The 23,024-nt window shown below is 33.7% G+C and overlaps 1 protein-coding gene across 7 annotated transcripts in view; it reads left to right on the top strand.

Moving 5' to 3' along the window:
- Nucleotides 1-23,024, top strand: part of BRINP3 (BMP/retinoic acid inducible neural specific 3) — a 262,338-nt gene that overhangs the window by 97,647 nt on the left and 141,667 nt on the right. For 6 of the 7 annotated variants that reach the window (XM_088799152.1, XM_019744446.3, XM_074317040.2 and 3 more), the window contains one exon: nucleotides 22,733-22,923. The exons of the other annotated variant lie outside the window; for it this stretch is intronic. In XM_088799152.1, coding sequence (XP_088655278.1) covers nucleotides 22,733-22,923 — 191 coding nt within the window. The remainder of the gene's footprint in view (nucleotides 1-22,732; nucleotides 22,924-23,024) is intronic. 7 annotated transcript variants of the gene reach the window in all.

Here is a 23,024-nt window from a genome sequence, read left to right as displayed (position 1 = left end):
TGAGCTCCACAGGTTTCTAAATCTGCCCTCTAGGAAACCTAATGATTATAAGATAATGCAATTTTAAAAAGTCAGCAGTATTGCTACCTTTTTTCTGCTTCCTTGATTCTCTTCTAGCCCCAATTAATTAGAGGTAATTTATTTCACTAAACCTATGACCAAACATATCATCAAGATAATAATTGTTTTGCATTTAAAACGCATTTTTATATAGCTAATTATATAAACATTAATATCTATTATTTGAAATGTGACAAGTGATATTTTAGAAATATTTGATAATTAGCAGTAGTGAATATTATTGATGGAACAATTTTAACAAGTTTAAAATCAAGAGGAACACTTACCAAACTGGCAAATGTTTCAAGAACAGTATTTAATATCATTTTGTGGAAACAGAATAAATTACTACACTTTTCAGTGATTTACCAAAGCTAAGTTTTGCCCCCAAATAACTCCTTATTTATTACTGATGACATTCAAGAGTCTTTTAGAGAAAAAGATGTTTGTGGCTTGTGGTGAAGTTGGCTTTGAAATATAGCTGGAGATAGGTATGTGTGATCTGTCTCCAAACATTATAACCTTGGAAACTGTCCCATTACTTTTCACTCTATTCAGGTTAACCCCTCCTTTGAGGTCCTCTTTCTCATTCTGTCTCCTAGTTTTGAGACATCATACCAATTCTATAACTATAGATCTCACAAAAGGATCTTTCTTTCCTCTGCTCACCAAACCAACTTTGTAGCTTGTTATTATAATGAGAAACACGGTTTGACTAGACCTAGCAATTTCTTCTACATGCTCCATCCACTTTTTGCATCGCAAAACAGGCTGAAAACAATTTCAGTTGTTCTTAAGCTGTAAATGCTCATGAGACTGTGATTTGTTATATATTTATTGTTTGTCTAGAGTTCCTATCTTTAATGCCAGCAGCATGGTCTTCCAATAGTTTTGCCTTCTTTTAAAAGACACTTTTGTTTATTTATTTATTTATTTAGGATTCAGGTTGTGAAACTGTAGATAATTCTTTCAAAAAGGCTAAGAATGTATCATTCAGTATTTTTTACACATTCAAGCTGTGAAGCTGTAAAGGGATTTTTCTCTTATAATTTTGTATATGTAACTGAAGACTTTTCATTTGCAGTAATTATGCGGCTGTCTCATGATTCTGTCGTGCTTGTCATGTTTGCCTTACTTTTTTGTATAATCTCAGTGACACAAGTTATAATATTCAACCACACAGCACAGTTAAATAAGCAGACTTAATACAGATGAGAAAAAAGTCTTTGTGTTAACTTGCCACATTCCTTTAAGCATATCTCTGAAACACATACAATTTACAATTTTACCCTTTAAACATTACGTCATTTATTATTATTTTATTCACTCTGTTGGGTGAATCTCACCGGCTCAAAAAAAAAAAAAAAAAAAAAAAAAGGAAAGAAAGAAAGAAAGAAAAACAATTACTACTACAACACACTTCATTCCTCAAGAAAGATTTGCAATAGTTACAGGACCTTTTTCCCCTCCTTTTGTTAATATTATGGTTCTTAATGCGCATATCCATTCCTCCTTTTTGAGCACTAAATATATTAACCACATTTTTAAATAAAGTCAGAATTTTAATACCCAACATTCTTTGATACAGGGACAGAAAAAATGGACCTAATAATCTTTCTGTTGTCTCTCCAATTGTTATGCTTACCAAACAATAATAAAAAAAAAATAATAATTTAAAAATGTCACTTAAGATAAAAATTTGTGGTGGAAAACAGCCTTTCTCCTTTCCTTTGCCCCTATAAAATTCCGACTGATGAAGATAGACTTTTAAAAGAGATGTCATTCTCATATGGTGGCCTGTCTCTGTATCTATACACAATCTATCAATTGGTTGCTGATCTAGTCATGTAGAACTGATGCCTATTTCAAATAAGAAACTACTAATGCTTTGAATTATTATAATCCTAGTTAGGAATTTGGATCCTCAAAGTATGATTTGGTCAAGTACTTTCATCCTTCTGATTTTCCTATGTGTATAAAGATGTGAGTCACATCACCTACTGTCTAAAGGAGGTGATCAGATTAAATGAAATGATTAATGTGAAACAAATAATTACTGCTTGCAACATAATGAATACTCAGGACACGGTGATAATGATGGTGGTGATTAGATAGCTAACCATCGCACAATTGCAGAAGTTAAGGAATATGACTTCATTTCTACGGGAAGAGTTACATTTTAATATAAGTTTCCACAGAGCTGGATGGCAGAAATTTAAAATTAGTCATTCCGGGTTCCTCCTTTGTTTCTTTGAAGCGGGTTGGGAAGATGAACATGGCACCTGGTGCCAGATGGTGGGGAGGACCATCTCTGGTCATCAGGGTCATTATTTATCCATGCTGGCATCCACTGAGATATCTTTATTACCACCCTGTCTGTGGTGATAAATTTCACTCAGCCATGAGAAAGCCATTCCACTTTCTTAGGGTCTGTCTCCTTTCTCACTCATGTCCATGTTGTTTTATGAATGAGAAACATTCTAATCCCTATGGAGCACTCTTAGGCTTATGTGCTTTCACATAAGATACAGACTAACAATTTTGATCCCAGGCAAAGCTGGGAGCAAAGGAATTCCTGGTCCTCGCCATTTTTTCCTGGACCATATTTCAGGACCTACGACTGATCCTCTTCTCAGATGTACAAACTTATCACCCCTTTTTTATCCACCTCCCACTCCCACCATCCCCAGAACTGGGTAAAATACAGCACAAATTTTCAAGTTCAACTCCCATATTTGCTTGAAATCCCAAATTATCCAGTTTCTACATCCGTTATATGAAATCTCTTGGTGTCTTTGATTTAAAGAGTATTTGAGTTCTATAAAAGTTATTCATGTCATATAAATGTAGTTAAATAGTTTTTTAAAAATCCTTTCATTATTTTTTCTGCATACAACATGCAAAGCAACGTACTTAAAAAAAATCTATTAATTGCTATGGAAAGCAACCATTTTTGTAAATGGTGTGAAACCATTTTGTAAATGGTTTTCACACCACTATGGAAAAACCAACTGTATTTAAATATGACTAATTCTGTCAACTTCAGGTGAAAATATGCAGCGTAATTATTTTCAAATAAGAATGCATTTCTTTCACATAATAATATTTCCTAGGAAAAGATCATAGAAGATCCATTCTTGACTGCACCATTTTGTAAGATTTTCGATATATACAGGAGTCTCCCTTCTAGGTATATCAGATTGTTGTGGTTTATACTTTTTGTTTTCAAACATCTCTCCATTGGACTCTTATTTTCGATGTGATTAATGAATAGTTAATTGAAGACAGTTGGCAACATAAGTGAAAGATATTTTGAGACGTATTTTTTTTCACCTTTACTCAAAACATGATTATGTTTTACACTGATGGTAGCCACTTTATTCAAGTTGAGGGGAATGACTATAATGGTGATGACTTCCTTCCATCGCTGAAGCTTGTCATTGGGTATTGAGTTTCTGACAGAGATTTGCTTTAATTTATTCTTCCATGTCTGCTAACCTAACTCCATTCTTCAAGATTTTGACCCATACGATGATAGGGTCACGTTGCCAAGTAGTCTGGCCTTAATCTCAATACAGCATGGGAAAACTAAGAGAATTCATTACTTTCTAAATATTTATCTTTTATGTTACAGTATCATTTATTATAAACTCAACTTTAATCTGGCAATAAAGACAGATATACACAGGAATATCACAAGGAGCCAGATTTGAACAAAGATCTATGGAATTTCAATTATTTGTTCTATTTTCTAAACACCTTTACTTTTTAATTTATTAAATTATTTTCTGGGCATCTACTAATTGATAAGCCCTGTGGTAGGTGCCAGATACACAAAGAAAATTATAATACCATACCTTATTAAGGAGGTAATTCATTATCTACAAGGGGAAGGAGAGAAGTTAAGAAAAAAAAAAAAAGTCACCTTGGGATAGGAACTACGAAAGTGGAATGCATAGGGGTGAAGTAGTCTTAAGCCCCAGATGAGGACATTGGAAGGAAAAAGGTATGCCAGAGAAGGAGATAGCCATGAAGAGAGGAAAAAAGAGCAGCCAGAGCGGACATGGTGCTCCTAGCTTCAGGAAGAAGACGTGAAGCCAGCTGAATAGCTGTAGGCCCTCAAATGTAGATTTTGATGGAGATGTCATATTTGAGCCAGTCACGTAGAAGGGATATCCTAAAATTCTGTTCAGAATTAGCCAGCCAGAAACATTCAGTGGGGGATGCAAGAACAAAGCCTTAAAAATAAAGCAAATTAACAATCTTTTTTCTTCATGAAATGCTTCCCAAAAGACTGTTTTATTTCTTCCTGTTAATAAGCTTTTACTCTTTCAATAAGATAAAGTAATTAAAACACTTCCAGTAATCAAATGAGTGAAAGATAGAATGAAATGTAAGGCTCTGTGTGTGATCTAATCATTTTAGGGACCAGGGACCACTCAGGAACATTCCCCAGTTTTATAATTCAAGGATCAATGTGGGTGAAGCACCGTTGCTGAAGATCTACTCTGTATTCTTTTATACAAGAGGATAAAGGTGGGGAAAGCATAATAACAATGATAGAGAGCATAATTGAAAATTCAGGAGAAAGAAAGTCACGGATGGTATGAAGGCCATCAAGGTGGGATAGGTAATTAGACCTCAGACACAGTGAACAAAATTTAAAGGACATCACCACTTTCCCTGGTGGGCAGAGAGAACTCATAGGGGTTTTGCAGACAACTCAAGAAATGGATATAAGGAGTTTGAAGGACTTTTTCCATAACTGCCTCAATTTCTACCATAAAATTGGAGGCAAGGTCATGTGTGGAAAACATGGGAGATGCATGAGTGACGAAACCTTGGGCAGCTGACCTGGGAATGTTTGAGTTTTGCATAGGTGTAATGCCAGCCTCCATCCATTTTTTTAAGCCTAAAGCTTGGCAACAAGTATGTGTCCTGCTTCTTTTAAAGATCCTTAGATAGGCTGCTCCTGAGAGCAATTGTTTTTGAAAGGCAAGCTATTTCAGACATATTTTAGGATAAAGACAGTGAAACCATTATGAAAATCACATCATTGAACTGTTATTTTCTAAATATAGAACCTTTTTTTCATACATACATGCCTTTACCGATGTTGTTAGCCCTGCCTGAAATCCTGCTCCCTTACTTTTGTATGTTTAATTCACACTCTCCCTGTAATATTTTGATCTCCACTCCTTCTTCTCAGTAAAATCTCTACTGGGTGTAATGGGCATAGTCATTCATTCCTGTTATGTTCTTTCTAAAATTGATTGATATCTCTATGTATATTACTTGTGTTAAAAAAAATAGTTTGTCAGTTACATGTTGGTTCACCGTCATCAGAAGTGTCTGGACACTGATGTAACCACTTTGAGCACCTCTTGTCATTGCAGACGTCAAACGTGACTTGTATTCATCTTTTGTTATCGGTTATATTATTACAGTTTTAATACAGTTTTCCTTTCTTAAAATGTGTATACATTTTTTTGGCCCCCTCTGTATATATACACATTATATTATATCTATACACATTATACTGCGTTATTAAAACATAAATTGGATTTTATACTTCCTTTCTCCAAGACCTAGTCATAACAATTAGTCCAGAAAATTACTTTCAAATAGCATTTATTAAGCTCCTCCATCATCTGGCCTAAATTTATCTTTCTAGAACTGTCTTTGATCATGTTCCATAGTCATATCATTTTTTTCCAGTCTATTTAGATTATATGCTATTCCTGAGTCATATATTAAATTATGCCCTATAAAATGACATATTATTCAATTGCATTGTAAAATGTATTTTTTAAAGTATGCTAGATTACTCATAGAAACTGCCTGCTGCATTCTCTAGCTATAACAACAATAATATTAATGGTAGTGAAAACATTTATATTGTTTCAAATATAACATGAGCTTCATGTCCATTACCTTTATTGATCTTCACTACAATCTCCTGAGTTTTAGTCCCGTTACGCAAGTGGGAGAAAAATGGTGCAATAAGGTTTCAATGTCTATACTGTTCCTTCCTTCCCAGAATTCTCTTTTCTCAATTTTCATTTACTGAAATAGTAATAATCCTTTAGCAGTTTCAAATATAACTTGCTGTCTTAAAATTTAATTTCCTTGGTTACCATTAATTATACCTTTCTCTACATTTCCATAACATATTCTTGGTATGTATTATTTCCCAGATATTTTATTCTCCATGAAAAAGTATACTTTTTGATAGAGTTTGGTCCCTGATGGAGATCAAGCTTTTAAAATAATCTTTTTAGAAATCGAAATGTCTGGTGCAGTGCTCTGTACAAGTCACAAGGTGCAGAGGTTGAAAATAAATTGGATAATTTAGGTGACAAACACAAGGTCTATAAGTGGACTAGAACTTTTAACATCTCTTTTAGCTATATTTTATTTTTATAAAATTGCATTCAGCCGAAGAATGGTCAGCATTACCATACTTAGCTGTAGTTTTTCTGAATTTGATAATATGACTTGAAAAGTGTTTTGTAAATTTAGTGCAGAAAGTATCCACACAGCAAGTATGAAGCCCAAGTAATAAGCAGCCATTAAAGACAAGGGAATCTGGGCTAGAATCCTGCCTTTCTTTATGTGTGTCTGTGTAGTTTATTTCTTTAAACCTTAGTTTTTTCCATCCATCATCTAGGGAGAATCTAAGAAGCTACCTCCAAGGTTGTTATTAGAATAAAACATGGAAAGCTACCAGTGTGCCTGGAACATATTTAGATCGCACAGAGATTATTGTGGATGATGTTATTATAAGGGTAAGGAAGTGAGACATGTAAAATTAAATAGGTATACTTTACATGTGATTACTGTTCAAATATCTATCACCTAGTTTGCAGAGTCTTCCTTTGTAGTTCCGTCTACTTAACCTTCCCTACTTCGTAAACATTGTTAAATTTCCATTATTGTTTTGGTGCCTCCTATTTTACCATTTTACTCCTTATTGCCCTCCTCACCACCTAATTCCCTAACGACTGATTTTCTTTTATGGTCCTGCTTCATCTATGCTACCTCTTTCTTTCACCTTACCTGTTGGCTAGAGGTAAATGCGTTAAAATAAGACACTGCCAAATTTTGTTGGTCTGACTTACTAAGCATCTCACCAGCTTCTTCTGAGGAAGGCGGAAAAACACTGGAAGTACCAATCCTCTGTACTTGATTAACTAGACAACCAATTCTACCCATCACGTCTAATTACACAGCACTCAAATAGGGCCAACCAATTATACTTTTCCTTCTTTTTATTTTCAAATAGTGGTAAATGATTTGTAATCTGTGGCCCACAGATTGTCGTCTTAACATGACAGTATATTTGTTAAAGGTACTTTATAAATTAAACATCCTTTAAATGTAAAATCTATGGTTAATAACAATAGTGATTGTTGCAAAGATACATGGGTATATTTGAAATGAATGTTTTAAACTCAAATTGAACAGAACGACAATCTTGCTCACACAATAGACCACACATTGCCAGAATAAGTTATTGTATCCACAAGTTGTCAAAGATTTCCAATTAAATACTAGAAACTTTGAAAGAACTAACCCTTCACCCATATTCTTAGCTATCTCTTATTATCTGATGATGCAAAATGAGATTTAATTTAAGATTTGGGATCAGTATTTCAGAGCTTTAATTTAAGAAATTTTATCTTTCTCTGCTTTTCAAAACCTTTGTACCTTTCACATTTGAAAGCTCTCTGTAACGTTGGGAAAAATATTTTCAGCAGAAAACCTGAGAATATTGAAAACACATCCTAAGGTCTATTTCATTTCCTATTTGGAGACGAAAGGACAACTTATGATGTGAATAGATCTGCAACTACTACGTTGTTTTGAACACCTAGGAAAGGCTGCCTTGTTCATTTCAGCCCTCTAGGGTTGGGTAGATAAATATTTAGATCACTGAGAAACATAATTCTTGTTTTCACATCCCTCTGGGGAACATATAAATGTATTGTTACAAATTCTATATTTTGACTTCTCTTCATTTTGATGTCATTGCATGATTTGCTAGCTCTTTGAAATACATATAGATTCCCTTTTATACTTTCTCTAAATTATAACTCATTTTCAACTCGGTAGGAATACTTTGGACTAATTATTATATTCAACTTTGCAGTAACGCAATTTATAAAAGATTATCATTTTCTATTAATTCTCGGCACCATTTCAAATGTGGTTAGTTCCTAAAACATAGAAATGCTTTCATTATTAAGTGTTTTCATCTACCAGGTGACCTTAGAAATACTTATCATATATATGGATTTTTCTGGGCACTCTTGCTTTTAAATATTCTGTCCCATTAAGAGACCATATGCTTTGAAATTATATTCAGAAAATTGAATCACCATGTGAGCACTCATTCCACTGGCGCCATCCTTACATCCTTATCAATGTTGGTGTTTTCAGTGTTTACAAACTCATTTTGACGTGTGGGAATAAACTTGACATTTGTTTATCCCTTTGTTCTCTCTCTTTAGTCCCAGCTCTATGTATTGTTACCAATTTTTGTATTTTCATTTTAGATCAAAGATCAAATCAGTAATTTCTTTTTAATGTAAGGAAGGTTTTCATTATTAATTTTTTTTTAATTTTTAAATTTTTTATAATACCATGATGATGTAAACTGTCTCACAGGATTAAGCAATCTTTATTCTACACGTACTCAAGATAACAGTAACATTAATAGTAGTATTTGGTTAGTACTATTTTCCAGATTCTATAATTAACTCATTGTGAAAAATACCCTTTGAATCCTCAATAGAAGTGTCATTATTATTTATATTGTATTCCTATTTCTTTTTTAGTTCCAAGCCTGAAACTCCTAATCAGTTATACTCTGCTGACATCCACTGCTTTTTCTTCTGTTTTTTTTTCAAATTTTATTATGTCCATCCTTACTAAGTCTGCCTTTCAGTCGCCTAGTATTAATCTTTGTTCTGTCAACTTCCAATGCATTTTTATTTATTCATGTCTGTGTTCAAGCCTTCCTTTAGCCTTGGGTAACCTGGCAAGGGAAAAACTACAGAACCAGTGATGTTAATTTGGGAAGAAATAGAGCAATGAGACTTGGGTGAGGTGGTAGAAGCTTCTGGTATTTTCTAAGATGGCTGTTCCATGATTATACAATTAAGGAGTTAGAAAAGCTGGGAGAAATGAAGAAGGCTGAGGAAACCGTAACAAAGGGAGAAAGTTGTGACAATTAGATATGACAAGTTTGTGATACTGCTTTAAACTGGCCATAACAGATGGTCTTGGTTTTTAGAGCAGCTCACTGAGGATATGATTAAATGCCAGGCACTGTACTAGGCACTTAAAAATATCCTATTTCTTCCAAAAGGAATGTTGATTGATCAGTCATGTCAGAATTGTATTGCAATTATTTTAGGCATATATAAAATACATTAGCATTGAAAACACACAAAATATAGTTAGGTTCATTTTACTTGACTAGTACTGGAATTACTATCTTTGTCACAAATCCATGTCCTCAGAAAGCCCACCTGCTCCTATAAACATGAATATGAACTGTCAGAGTATTTCTTGGTACACCAAAAGTCAAGAGACAATAAAAATTTTCTTGTGCAATCAAATGTCAATGCTTTGCATGAATCTATCATCCTCTTATTTATTAACCTGTGCCACTGCGGGCTTTTGACTTGGTGTTATTTTCAATAGGGAACTAGTTCTGTGACAACAGCACTTTTCTTTAAAAAAGGGGGGGGGGGAGGGAGTCCTAATATACTAAAACACAAAAGTAACAAACAAGTGGGAATACTCAAACAAGTAGATATGGACCCCATTGCTTATGCTATGTCTTCTCCTGGTGTCCATGGAAAACTTCCCTAAACCTGAGCAAAGCTGCAAAAGCACTACCCTAGAAGATTAAAATAAAATGCAGTAGAGTAAAATAAATTACAGGTGTATATTTATTTTTATTCTGAAGATTTATTTTGCAATTTCAATTTCGTTTTCAAAACTGGAATTAACTAATAGTAATATTTTCAGATTAGCAAATTATAAAGGGTGTGAAAGATACCATCATAGGTATAATTACTTTTATAAGGAACACGGGGTAACTTCCCTTTATAGAAATAATCTAGGAATTATTAAAGGACTGGAAAATGAAAATAGATTTCCCTCAAAATGATTCTTTGGCAAAACTTCCGTTAAAAAATTTCCTTCCTCATTTATGTTATCTTAGGGTACAATGTAGAATAAACGCAGAGTAAGATTAGTAAACTAAAAATCTTAAACAATGAGTTTAATACCAGTGATACCAGTGATTTTAAATGTTTTTGCAAAATTATTTTTTGTTGAAAGGAAAAATATATCAAACTTCCCTGAAAATATGTGTTTGGATCATACTTAAAAAAATAAATAAATTGTAAAATACACGTAACATAAAATTTACCATCCTGACCATCTTAACTGTACAGTTCAGTGGTTTTAAGTATATTCATATTGTTGTGCAACCATCACCACCATCCATCTCCAGAAATATTTTCACCTTGTAAAGTGGAAACTTGATTCCCATTAAACAACAATTCCCTTGGTCCCTTGCCCTAGCCCATGAGAAGCACCATTCTACTTTCTATGAATTTGACTACTGTCAAATAAGTGGAATTATATAGTAATTGTCTTTTGTGACTGGCTTATTTCACTTAGCATAATGTCAGGGTCCATCCATGTCAGAATTTCCTTCCATTATAAGGCTGAATAATATCCCATTGTATAATTATACCACATTTTGCTTATCCATTCATTTGCCGAATAGTACTTGTGTTATTTGTATCTTTTAGCTATTATGAATAATGCTGCTATGAACATGAATGTGTACATAGTTCTTTGAGATATTGCTTTCAGTTCTTTTGGGTATATACCCAAAGTAGAATTGCTGGATCATACTGCAATTTGATTTTCAAATGTTTTAGAGACCGCCATATTGTTCTCTACATGACTGTTGGCTGAACATTTCCACCAAGAGTGCACAGGGTTTGAAATTCCTTCACGTCCTCACCAACACTTATTATTTTCCCTTCCTTCCTTTCTCTTTTTTGATAGTAGACATCCTAATAGTTATGAGTTCATATTTCATTGTGGTTTTGATTTACATTTTCCTAATGTTTAGTGATATAGAACATCTTGTCATATACTTGTTGGCCATTTGTGTATCTTCTAAGGAGAAATATCTATTCAAGTGCCTTGCCTATTTTATAATCAGGTTCTTTCTATGTGTTGGTTTTTGTTGAGTTATAGGAATTCTTTATGTATGCTGAATATCAGACATATGATTTATATAATTTCCCATTTCATAAATTGCTTTTTCATTCTGTTGTGCTCTTGGATGAACAAGTTTTTAATTGTGATATAGTCTAAATTATCTAGTTTTATGGTCTAGGTCAAAGAATCAACTTTTGTTTCTATTGATTCTCTCTATTGTATTTTCTATATAATTACTTTCTTTATTATTGTCTCCTTTTTTCTTTCTTTTGTTTTGTTATCCATTTTTTTTTTTTCCTATTGTAAGTGTATATCTAACTACTTTTCAGTCTTTCTTGGGATTCTAATGTATGCATTTGAGATTATAAATTCCATGCTTAGAGCTACTTTAGATGTATCCAAGAGTTGCTGATACATAGCAATGTTCAGTTCTAAATATTTTCTTATTTCTATTTTCTTACATTTCTGTATTTTACCTTTTGCAGATTTTTTGCTTCTGAAGAATCCTAATTTTCTTGCTAGTAAAGAAAAAGAAACTATTCCTAAATACAGAAACTTTTCTTTTTAGAGATCATTCATGCTTAGCATTATTGATGAGTATAGTCTACATCTGAAAAATATTTTAATTACAAAATCGCAGGAATAAATACCATCATACTCTGATAATAACTAGTTTAAATAAATGTATGGTATTTCTAGCCACTTAACATGTATGAACTGTATCTATGGATAAAGCTATTAGTGTAGACAGAGGGGTATGGAAACACAACATACTAATTTGGGGACAGTTCAGACTTCTCCTAGATTTGAGTAATACCATTATTCTCATTTTTAAAGACTGTTTAAAGATGTCTTTAATTGGAGGTTCAGTTCACCACAGTGCATCCAATAAGAAAAAGGGGGTTTTAATATAAATTATATGTTTTCATTTTTAATTTGCATTCTTAACTATTACTGTTGAATTTAACAATGCCATTGAACCAAGCCTAGTTAGGACTTGGTTTCCAAATCTGTAAAGTGACAGAAGGTATCACACGAGACTCAAACAGAGTATATTACACTAAGTAGAGACTCAAGAATTCAAAGAACCTGTGCTCCTCAGTACCATAAAATTTTCATGGAAATGATTTATTGTTTAGGAAATTAGTAACTTTTGCTATTAAGCAAGGCTATAAAATTTGCACTGGTAAAGATTGAGGTAATGTATTATTTAAATGTCATAAAATATTTTCTGAAATTTATGAAATTTAAGGTCATGGTATCAGTTGAATTTATTTTGTGAAATTTAAGGTCATGGTATCAGTTGAATATTGCAAAAAAATGCAAACAAATAACTTTAACATTTTATTGTTAAAGTATATACATGTGTGTCATGCAGGGTGTCATGCGGGGTCTCTGGTCCTTCTGCCCACATAAGAATGCAGGATATGGTGAGGCCAAAAAGGAACACCAATGGAGCCATAAGTAGGGGAGTCATACCACTATAGTCTCACTGGTGGCTGGGTTTGAGACACAGGAAGCAGTAACCACAAGATCTGCAACCTACCGTCCGCTGCTCTGCCAACCAACCAACCCCACTTGCTAACTGCAACCCGCGCTTGCTAGCTCAGCCACCATTCGCTGGTAGCGTAGCCACGGCAGTTGTATTAGTGATCAATAGCTCACTTGTTACAGCTGACGGCCAACTAGCCACAGCTGATGGCCATCTGATCACAGTTGATGGCCATTTACTACCTGAGCCAGGACCTTTCCATGTGAGGCCGAGTGAGAGCCTGGAAACTGCACTCCTGGCTCTGTCGCCACAATATGACATGGCAGTACAGGAGAATTGTCAATATATAAGTCCTTGTAAAATAATATCAGTCACATATTAGATACCTAGAGCTACATTTAATCTTGAGAAGTGTGTAAATTTTCTTCTACAGAATTATGGAGATTTAAAGCAGGAAACTAGAAAGAAAAGATAAGAAGACACTTGAATTCTTTTTAAGTCCATGTGGTTGATTTTATAGCATAGAAAATTAATAATCCAAGTGATAAAGTGATTTATTCAAGGTCATACAAGAATTTAGTGTGAAAATGTGTGAACATAAAATTCTTCCTCTGTGCAATTTTTCAATGTTTAAACTTTATCAGTTCATTCCATACATAGTTACTTGTATATTAGATGACTACGTGCTTTCCAACTGATATGAATGTGTACTTGAATTGCTAACTCATGGGAAAAATTAAATTATCTGATTTTCTTTTGATAGTTTTTTTTAATTTTTATTTTTATTATAGAATCAATTGCTTTCAAAAATACCTAGGGGGAAAGAGAAGATAGTTATTGTGTCTAAATCTGAAATTAGGAGAACTGAATCATCTTCCATTCTCGGGGCAAATTACCAGCAATTTTCCAATTTGCCAGGTTTTCACGTATTATCACCTGAATTATTGAGTAATGAGAATGAGCTGAACCCCAGGTAGTTAACTTCAGTTGGTTGAATTCAGCGCCATCTGGACTTTTGGCCTTACTAACTTTTAATTGATCTTGGTCTTTCTGAAGAGTCCTAAGACCTTATTTATAAAACAGTTATTCAAGCTCAAACCGGAATGAGTGAAGCCACTTGTTAGAATACTTAATTGCAATTTTAATTCTAAACCGAATCAATGCAACTAATGACTGGCTTTTGACAGTTCAAGCTCATTTCAGTGTCCCCGTCATAATTGCATGACAATGCAGTCTGATTTGTTCAGATTTAATTTATATTTTCCCACTCCTTCCTTTTCAGTCTCTATTGACTATTTCTCTGTTTTACCTAGTTGCAGCATTCTGGTTAGACTGTATCAGATGTATGGTCACCTTGCCTTTCACAGCCATACTAACCGCATCTGAAATATGTCTTTCCCATAAACCATGGTCGGTAAATTAATAGTCAGAAGAGTCATCACACCCTTTAACTTATGTTTATGTGGACATCAAATTATTAACGTTTCTACAAAATTTAAATTTAATTCTTCTCTGGGGATCTTCTTGGCTTGATCTTCCTATTAAATTAAACACAAATTTAACTTCCATCTGCTGCCAATACTCATACTCGGAGAATTAAAATATGTTGTCTAATGATTAGAGTTATTATCTCCTCCGCTAGTATAAATGAACGCCTCAGAATCTTCTCTCCTCATTTTGATGGTGACATGGTGATTAATTTTAGATATTAATGCTTTAAATTTATATTTCTCTCAAATTGATGGATTACAAAAACACTTAACAATCTATACTTTGGAAAGTATTTTATGGGCATCATTAATTTCGTTTTCTGGTAAACACTTAAAATAATATTCAGAACATAGGAGCTGACTATTTTCTGCATTCTGAGAAAATGCATTGTATTTGAGGATACACAGCAGTCTTATTCATAGGAACGCTGTAGTGCTGTGATTCTTGGCTATTTTTCACATTTATGGTCTAAGCCAGAGCAAATCTAATTTATGAGAGGCATGGGGAATATTTAAAATGTGAAAAGTAAAAAAGCCTTGGTATCATATAGTATTACACAATTTTGTTTTTGTTGTTGTTGTAATTGATTTTGGTTTATTTCTTTGTTGTAAGACTTCATTTTTAAATTTACAATGTAAAATATGTTTTTTCTTTGATAAATTATGTTTGACAATCACTACCACAACTTTCCATTTTAAAAAACAAAACAAAGCAAAACTCCTGCCTATACACCTGTCACTAAAAATACTTTCAACATAGAAATATACTTACAAAGAATATAGATATACAAGTCTTCCCAAAAATATATTTGGAGGAAAATGGGATTCTATATTTGTATATTTATATCTATATTATATATATAATCAAATTACAAATTTTATTGGAAAATGCCTGGTTTTGTGCTCCATTTTTAATCTCAACAAGTAGCATTTTCCATATAGTCCAATGACCTTTCTATAGATTTTTAGGAAATCTCTACCCTTAAGTGAACACATAACTCTTCCTTAGATTACTCCAATTGTACTTTTACTAACAATTATCTATAGAAGTACAAAGGGATGGTTTCTCCACCTGACTCTGTTTGCTCACCAATTTCTTTTACATTGTTATATTCCAAAAACTCTAAAAGATTTTAAAATATTGCATATACTTTTCTCTTTATTTTTTTTTCCTCAGATCTTTAGAAAGATGTCCAAAATAGGCAGAAAAGATTTTTAACTCAACATTTTCCACAGGCATCTGTATTAAAAGTTTACTAACTCCTTTTTACAATTTAACAGGATTATTAGCCTCAGCAGTGTTTTGTATTTAAAAATGCAATTACATTTTTACTATCCACTATAAAAGGACTGAAAGTTATTTAAAAATATTAGCATTGTTATAGCAGCTCCTGCTCCAGCAAAATAAATGTAGTTTTCTTGATTTTTCCCACTAAGTATGACTAAACAAACACCTGGATATTATATATAAAAGAAACCTAAGAAGACTTTAAAGGTGGTAGAGGAGAAGGTAGACTACATGGGGGTATTGAAACCCTAGCAATGACAGGTCATGAGTCCCTCGGTTTTCTTTTTGCGTCATACGCGTATATCTCAGACTTGGAGCCTCAGACCAGAAACACCAGTGGATGTAGGCCAAAAGAAGAAAAAAAAGGTTTAAAAAAAGCAACAAAAACAAACAAACAAACAAAAAAAACAACACCATAATGAGAGTCTGCTTTCTAGCCAAAGGATCAAGAAAAGGGTTACCTAGTACTACAGAAAATTTTAGATAATCATCTTTCTATCCCAGACAGACACTGCAGAAAAACACTCTGTCTTTCCTGCTACACCCCCCCCCCCCCCGCCCCCCGCCTCCCCAGCAGAGGCCAAATAGGCCTTTAGATTTCTACCCTTGCCAGGCTGTAATGAGGGACCCAACCCCCAGGCCATGTGGAGGTAAAAGTGACTTGCCAATCAAATTTTTAGTTTATCATTAATATGAAAATGTTGTTTTTTACCTGTCAAACTTTAACTTTAAATGTATTACCTGATAATGGGGTAAAAAAAAAAAAAATCAATTTTAATGTTTTTAGAAGACAACTAGTCTTCTAAATAAATGTAAGATATATTTATTTCTCCCCTGGCAAGGTGAGAATTGAGTTTGTACAACTCTGTGCCCTTCCCCTGCCTGGTGGCTGGCACAGGTAGGAAAGACTGAAGATCCTCTTACAACTGATGTAGCAGGAATGCTCTCCCCACAGCCTTTGACGAATGGAGACTAACCACCGTCATGGCTCTCACAGGATGTTCTCTCCATTCCAATGTACATGCTTCACATTTCATGTTCCCCTTACCCTTTGGTGACCACTAAACTATTGTATGTGTCTATGAGGTTTTGTTGCTTTGTTTGTTAGATTATATATTTTTCTGAAAATGTATTTTGTCATCACATATTGCATCCAGCCTTTTCTCCACATGCGGATATGAAAGACATAAAATTACTAGCAGGGTGAAATGTATTATAAGAATCTGAAAACCAAGGACCTACTATAACATTTGTATTGCCCTTAACTCTGTGGGGAAAATCATGACATTTTAGGAAAAAGCTTCCTTGAAGACATTTTAAACCTTATTTCAGGAAAAATATGTATTCTATGAAATCGATTTACTATTTAAAACTCATTTTATTATGGACATTTTTATAAAAAGGTTGACAATTTGTATTCACTGTCTCTAAAAATGTACCTGAAAAACAGAAACCTTGGCCTTGCCTTTTTAGTTCATGTTACTTGAAATGAAGCAGCAGATGAAGTTGTAATTTATTGCACGTTCAGATAATTAATTGGAGAGCTGGCATAATTCACGCTTCACGTCATAATTCATGTTTGAGCTGATGTTTAAGGTAGAGGTTTTGTCATCGTAAAGAAATCGCAGTGAAATGATTGCTTAAATGATTTTAAAAGTTATCCGAAAACAGATTAACTTTTCATTAGCAGGTCACTATTCTTTTGGTATTTATTCTTCTCATGTACATTAAACTTACTAGTCAGTCTGGACCGAGAAGAACAATTTGCAGATTCTTTCCGTTGGTCTTATTGAGAAATGTTTTATTTTAAGTTTTACGTCTTAATTTCACTCAATCTTATCATATATATATATATATATATATATATATATATATATATATATATATATATATATAACAAATTATATATATAACATATATATAACATAGATATATATAAAACAAATTGATATCCTGGGATACAAACCTGTAACTTCACAATGGTACACATACCAAAATTTACTAAGAGGCAGTGTTCCTTACACCATTTTAGTGGTGTTACAAATTTTACTTCTTCAAAAATCTACAGAGTCAGTATTACTAGACCTATGCTCATAAATAAAATGACTGTACATCAGTGAGATTAAGAACTTGCTAAAGTTCAGAGAGCTTTGAATTTTGTGAATTGAACTGGTGAGGATGGAATTTGAAACTTCATCTATCCAACGCCTACATCCATTCTCTTTGGAAAAACTAACAGTTACCTTCCCCAGATATTTAAATTCATATATGAAATGCATATATTTTCCACTTATTAGCCAAAATAATTACTTTTTACATTATAAATGCAAAAAAAAAAAGAGACATTCATATTTCTATTTCATTTTTTTTTTTTTAGAGAGAGAATCATTTGCTTCTGTTTCTTGGCTTCTTTACATAGATCAATAGTTTTCAAATCTGTATCATTATATTTATATCTGTGAGGGTACCAGCATGTGGTATATTCCTATTAAATTAATTCCTGTTAAATTAATTACCTTGAGAATAATGGCAGTGACAATGTAATTGAATTCTGTGATATTTTCCTTAAATTTTTAAATAAAACCCTATCTATTATACTACAGAAAATAAGTTAAAACCATATAAGATAAAATTAAATAAATTTCAGTAATTTCATAGCCCTAAAAAATAACATTTTAAGAATTAGAGTTATATGTCACTAGCCACACCAGACCATTCTTTAAAATAGTCTCGAAATCTAGCAAAACCTCTTTGTTTGACACCCCTCTGTGTCCCATTGTTTCTGGGTGACCAGCGAGAATTTGTTTACAATATTTGCTCTTTCTCATCTATTCTCATCAACTCTCATCTGTGAATTGCCAACTTTCCCTGGAAATCCCAGACCCCTGCTTCCCTTTCCTTAATCCAGAATGGCAGAGAAGCCTCAAATGCCCACTATGTTCTCGGCTCTCTTATGCTTATGGCACCCTTGCATGTACGTACGTAACAAATTTGGACATTTTTTCCTGTTAATCCCAGTTCATTTGATTATTATCCTGGCTAGAAGAACTTTGAAAAGGTGGGAAGAGAATTACTTTTTGCAGCTCCACGTTAGTGTAATGCCAGGGGCATAGTAAGTGCACTACCTTGTGGAATAAGTAAAGGAAAAATGACTTCCTTATGATTGGAAGAACACTGTCATTGCAGAAAACAGGCATCATATTTGTGGAAGAAAAAGGGGCTCTCTAATAAATCTGACAACCCCAATGACAGAAAGTAACCTCACAGAGGAATCTGGTAATAGATTCCTAACTGGGCAGATTATTAAAAAAAATATGTGTGTGTGTGTGTGTGTGTGTGTGTGTGTATTCCCTATAACCCCACCTCCATCTTATTTGATTTAATGATATAGTCAAAAGGCTACAGTTACAATGAATTCCTATTGCTGTACAGGGACGGGCAGTGTTTTGTTGCAATCATGCTAATTTGTGTTCTCTAATCTGAGTTTGGCAGCTCATACAAAACACAACCGTCATTAACGGTGGCTCTCAGAGATCCTTCATGTAAACATTTTACAGAAATCATATTTGTGATCGTGCTTTCATCTGCATAGATTCATTCTGCTAAATTCCTAGCCTCATCCAAAAATTCTTCCCAAGCTTTTTAAAAACGCCGCTACTGTTAAATTAAAAAAAAGAAGTGTGTTAGTGTATCAAGGGTCAGGAGGCGAAAGAGTGGATTCTCTTCGCTGCCAACTGCTTAGCATTCAGCTGCTTTCAAAACACTAGCTTTAGAGCTACTGTCATGCAGGCATTAGGGACATTTCCCTTTTTATTGGCCAAATGGAAAAGAGCATCATTTGTGTGATGTGGTAGCTATAACAGAAAAAGACGTTTAAAAGAGCCAATTTTATATATAACAGTTCCACATAATAAAATTATGGGAAACTAGTATTGATTATCACTGGCATTTCTTAAGGTCAGTATGATTTTACAGATGTAATTAGAAGGTTATTGCTATTAAAGATTGGCAAGTCAATTTATGATTTTTATGCTGGATGTGTTCACAGTGGTTTAGTGCTTGGGTATTATATTTTGTTTTAATATTCTGTTCTGTTTGCAAATTTCAATGAATATTGATAAAATTAAAATTCTAAGCCAACAAATGTAGTGTTGTGAAAAGTAATTTAATAATAGTCTTTAGGTCTCAGACAAGCAACTTTATTCAGTGTAAATTAGCAGATAAATATCAGTCTTTTCCACAACTGCATAATCTAATCTTGGCAAATTTTTTATGCTGCTTCTCCTTTGATATTGAGTCCCAAATATCTAATATCAACAAAGGTAGCTTCTATTATTTTCTGGGAATTAAATATTCATATGTAATTTGAAAGAAATCATGGTAGTTCATATATGTTAAAAATACTCAGCACATTTCTGTATTCACATAGATTTTATATACTAAGAGAGGTCAGTGACAATACGGCAGTGATGTAAGCATTGTTTAAATAGAATTTGTTGCTATCATTCTTGTTTTCCATTGTTTTTTGTGAGATGGGCAGGGATAAAATTGTAATAAATATTGTTATAGAAAAGTAAACATCACGTGGACACCCTTAATGATAGATGCTTGCAAGCCAGAATTTTTAGCAGGCGAACATACAACTCTAATCAACTAATAGAGGTGCCTTAGTGCCAACAAAAACATTTCCAAAGTAATGTTCTGGCTGAGCTGGTTATAGCCCATTTGTGTGTTCTGTAAAATAACTATTTCTAGAGGGGCTGAGTTGCATTAAAAACTAATGATTGTGCCTATTTCTTTTAAAGACTTCCAAAGGTTATGATAGGAAGATATTTATGTTCTGTGAAGGCTTCGGGTAGAATGCAGCATTTAGTGGAATACAACAATGTTCTTATTTAATATAATCATCAGACATCTGGATGGACACCTTAGATGCCTTTAGGTAAAACGCTCTCATGATAACCATCCCTGACAGCATGTTTTCAATTCGGCACTTCATTGCATTCTTTTTTCAAAATTTAATGAATGCCTGGGCTAGTTGCAACTGAGGGGAATCTTATCTTCGGGAAAGGAAAAAACAAACAAACAAAAAACAACAACTGCACCCATAAGTTTCCAATTTATGTATAATCATTAGATCCTTAGTACCTTGTCAGGTTACCCCGATGTCAGGATATTCTACATCAGTAGTGATGTACTAGATTATATTGTTAGAAAGCAAGCAAATAAACCAAGAAATGAACCCCAAATTTTGGTAGGTTTAAGTGACAAAATTTCTTTTTAGTTCATGCCCTTGTTTACCCCAGTAAGCTTGAGGGGTGGGTGAGGGGGATGGGGATTCCAACCATCATTTTTGATCCAAGTCCCAGAAGGATGGACCCAGACATGCTCACCCTTTATTGGTCAAAGTAAGCCACATGGATGGCCACCCTGACTGTAAAAGACACCGATGAATGGAACCTTATCCTGTGCCCAGGCAAGAGACACTGAGGATTTGTCTTCATATCTAATGGCTAGGATGCACAGTGTGGCCCTTAAGTGTCCAGAGATGACTTCCTTTACTGAAAGGGCCCTTATCACCACACGACAGGATTAATTCAGTACTGTCTATGTGGATTTTGACCAAAACATTATAGAAATTATAACAGTGTTCATGTATCATTATAGTACAAACCAAATTTGGTGAGTGGAAATGAAAGATCTCAGATCTGAAATCAACATTTATGATTCCCACACAAATTACACTTTTTGGATATACACCACAGAAAGTGTAATGTTTTACTTCATTTTTATATTAAAAAAAACATAAGAGAAGAATTTTAGATTATTGATTACCTCTTGAAATTAAGATAACAATTTGCTGTAGTTACTGACAATACTAGTTTTAATTAAATAATTGACTTAGTTGATGGCTTGATCAGTTCTGATCTCAGTTTGGTGATACTCCCAGAGAGTTTGCCCTTTCCTTTGGTTGTTGCATGAGAGAGAGGACTAAGTGGGATGGCAGAATGTTCTGTCCAACTGAAATGTTAGAAGGTGAACCGTGACTGTAAACTTTACGGAGGTCAGCAGACCGAGGTAATAAAAGGCACTGGAGGGCTGAAGAAAGCTCCCTGGAAGCTCATCCAGAGCCTTCCAAGGTGTGTGAATCAAAGGGAAGAGAAAACATATTCAAAATGAGTTAGATTGGTAATATTCATACCAAAGAGTAGTGATACATTGAGTAGAACAGTTGTGCTAAATAAGTGGCTGCCCCACTTGTATTTTGTTTCACGTAAAAACCATTTTAAAGCCTTTGAATTGCACTTAATCCACCCCCATTTTATCTTGTCTGGTATAATCTTTGAGCCCTTGAGATCAGATGTTTTCTTATATTCTACGAATAAGATTTCTGGCAATAATAGACAATAAATAGTGATCATTAATAATCATTAAATTAGTGCTATAAACTGATTTCAGAAAATGAGATAAATCTGTTAAAGTTCTTTTAAAACCATACCTGCCATTTTTCTACTTTGCCCTAATCTACCTTAAAAGTCATTTTGCTGCTCGAGAAATTGCTAATCAAGTTGAATTTGGCTATCAAAATATGTTGTCAACAATAATTATTGTAAAACAACCACCACCACCACCACCCATTTTTTCTTTTGATTGTGTTTTTAAAATTCTTCCACATCTCCATAATATCCTTGAAGTTGTACAAGTTCCCAATCTAAAGTGAATGCAGAAAGGAATCATTAGCGTGATGAAAATAAATTAATTCTCTCTTTTCTCAATTTCCCTTAGAAAATGAAAAAAAAATTACCTTAGCTTTTTTTTTCTTTTCGTTTTTTAAATAAATCTACATTCATATCCTATGCATAATGAAATCATTTTTATGAGTATGTCTTTCCTCGGGAGAAAAACAAATCAGTGGGAGCTGTTTAAGTGGCTTATTTTTTCCTCTCCATTAGTTGGTTTTAGAATATTCACTCCAGTTAAATAAATTATAACTATCGCTTCTCCTCCTCGTAGCACATGACAGATTATTACAAGCAAGAAGCATTGTAATGTAGTGACCCCGGCTAAACTACCAAGTGAACTTTTCAAATGAAAACATTCAGATAGATTATGTATTTATGAATAAAAAATAAATTTGCTTTTCAGGGAGTTTGGCCGCTGGAAAGTAAATAACCTTGCGGTTGAGAGAAGACATTTCCTTGGCTCCCCTCTGCCTCTTGCCCCTGAATTCTTCCGCAACATAAGACTTTTGGGACGTCGACCTACCCTTCAGCAAATCACTGAAAACCTTATCAAGAAATATGGGACACATTTCTTGCTATCTGCTACTCTGGGAGGTACGACTCTTTGAAAATACTTGTGCCTGTGTGTGCTTGTGTGTGCAAACTGTATAAATCAAGGAGTGTTGATTAATCTGGACAGCTGCAGTTTGAATAGT

This window comes from Rhinolophus sinicus, chromosome 6 (assembly GCF_057876585.1).
Source record: "Rhinolophus sinicus isolate RSI-liver-muscle chromosome 6, RSI-T2T, whole genome shotgun sequence".
NCBI classification, from domain to species: Eukaryota; Metazoa; Chordata; class Mammalia; order Chiroptera; family Rhinolophidae; genus Rhinolophus; species Rhinolophus sinicus.
The sequence above is the reverse complement of the archived record's forward strand: the minus strand, read 5'-3'. Positions and strand labels throughout refer to the sequence as shown.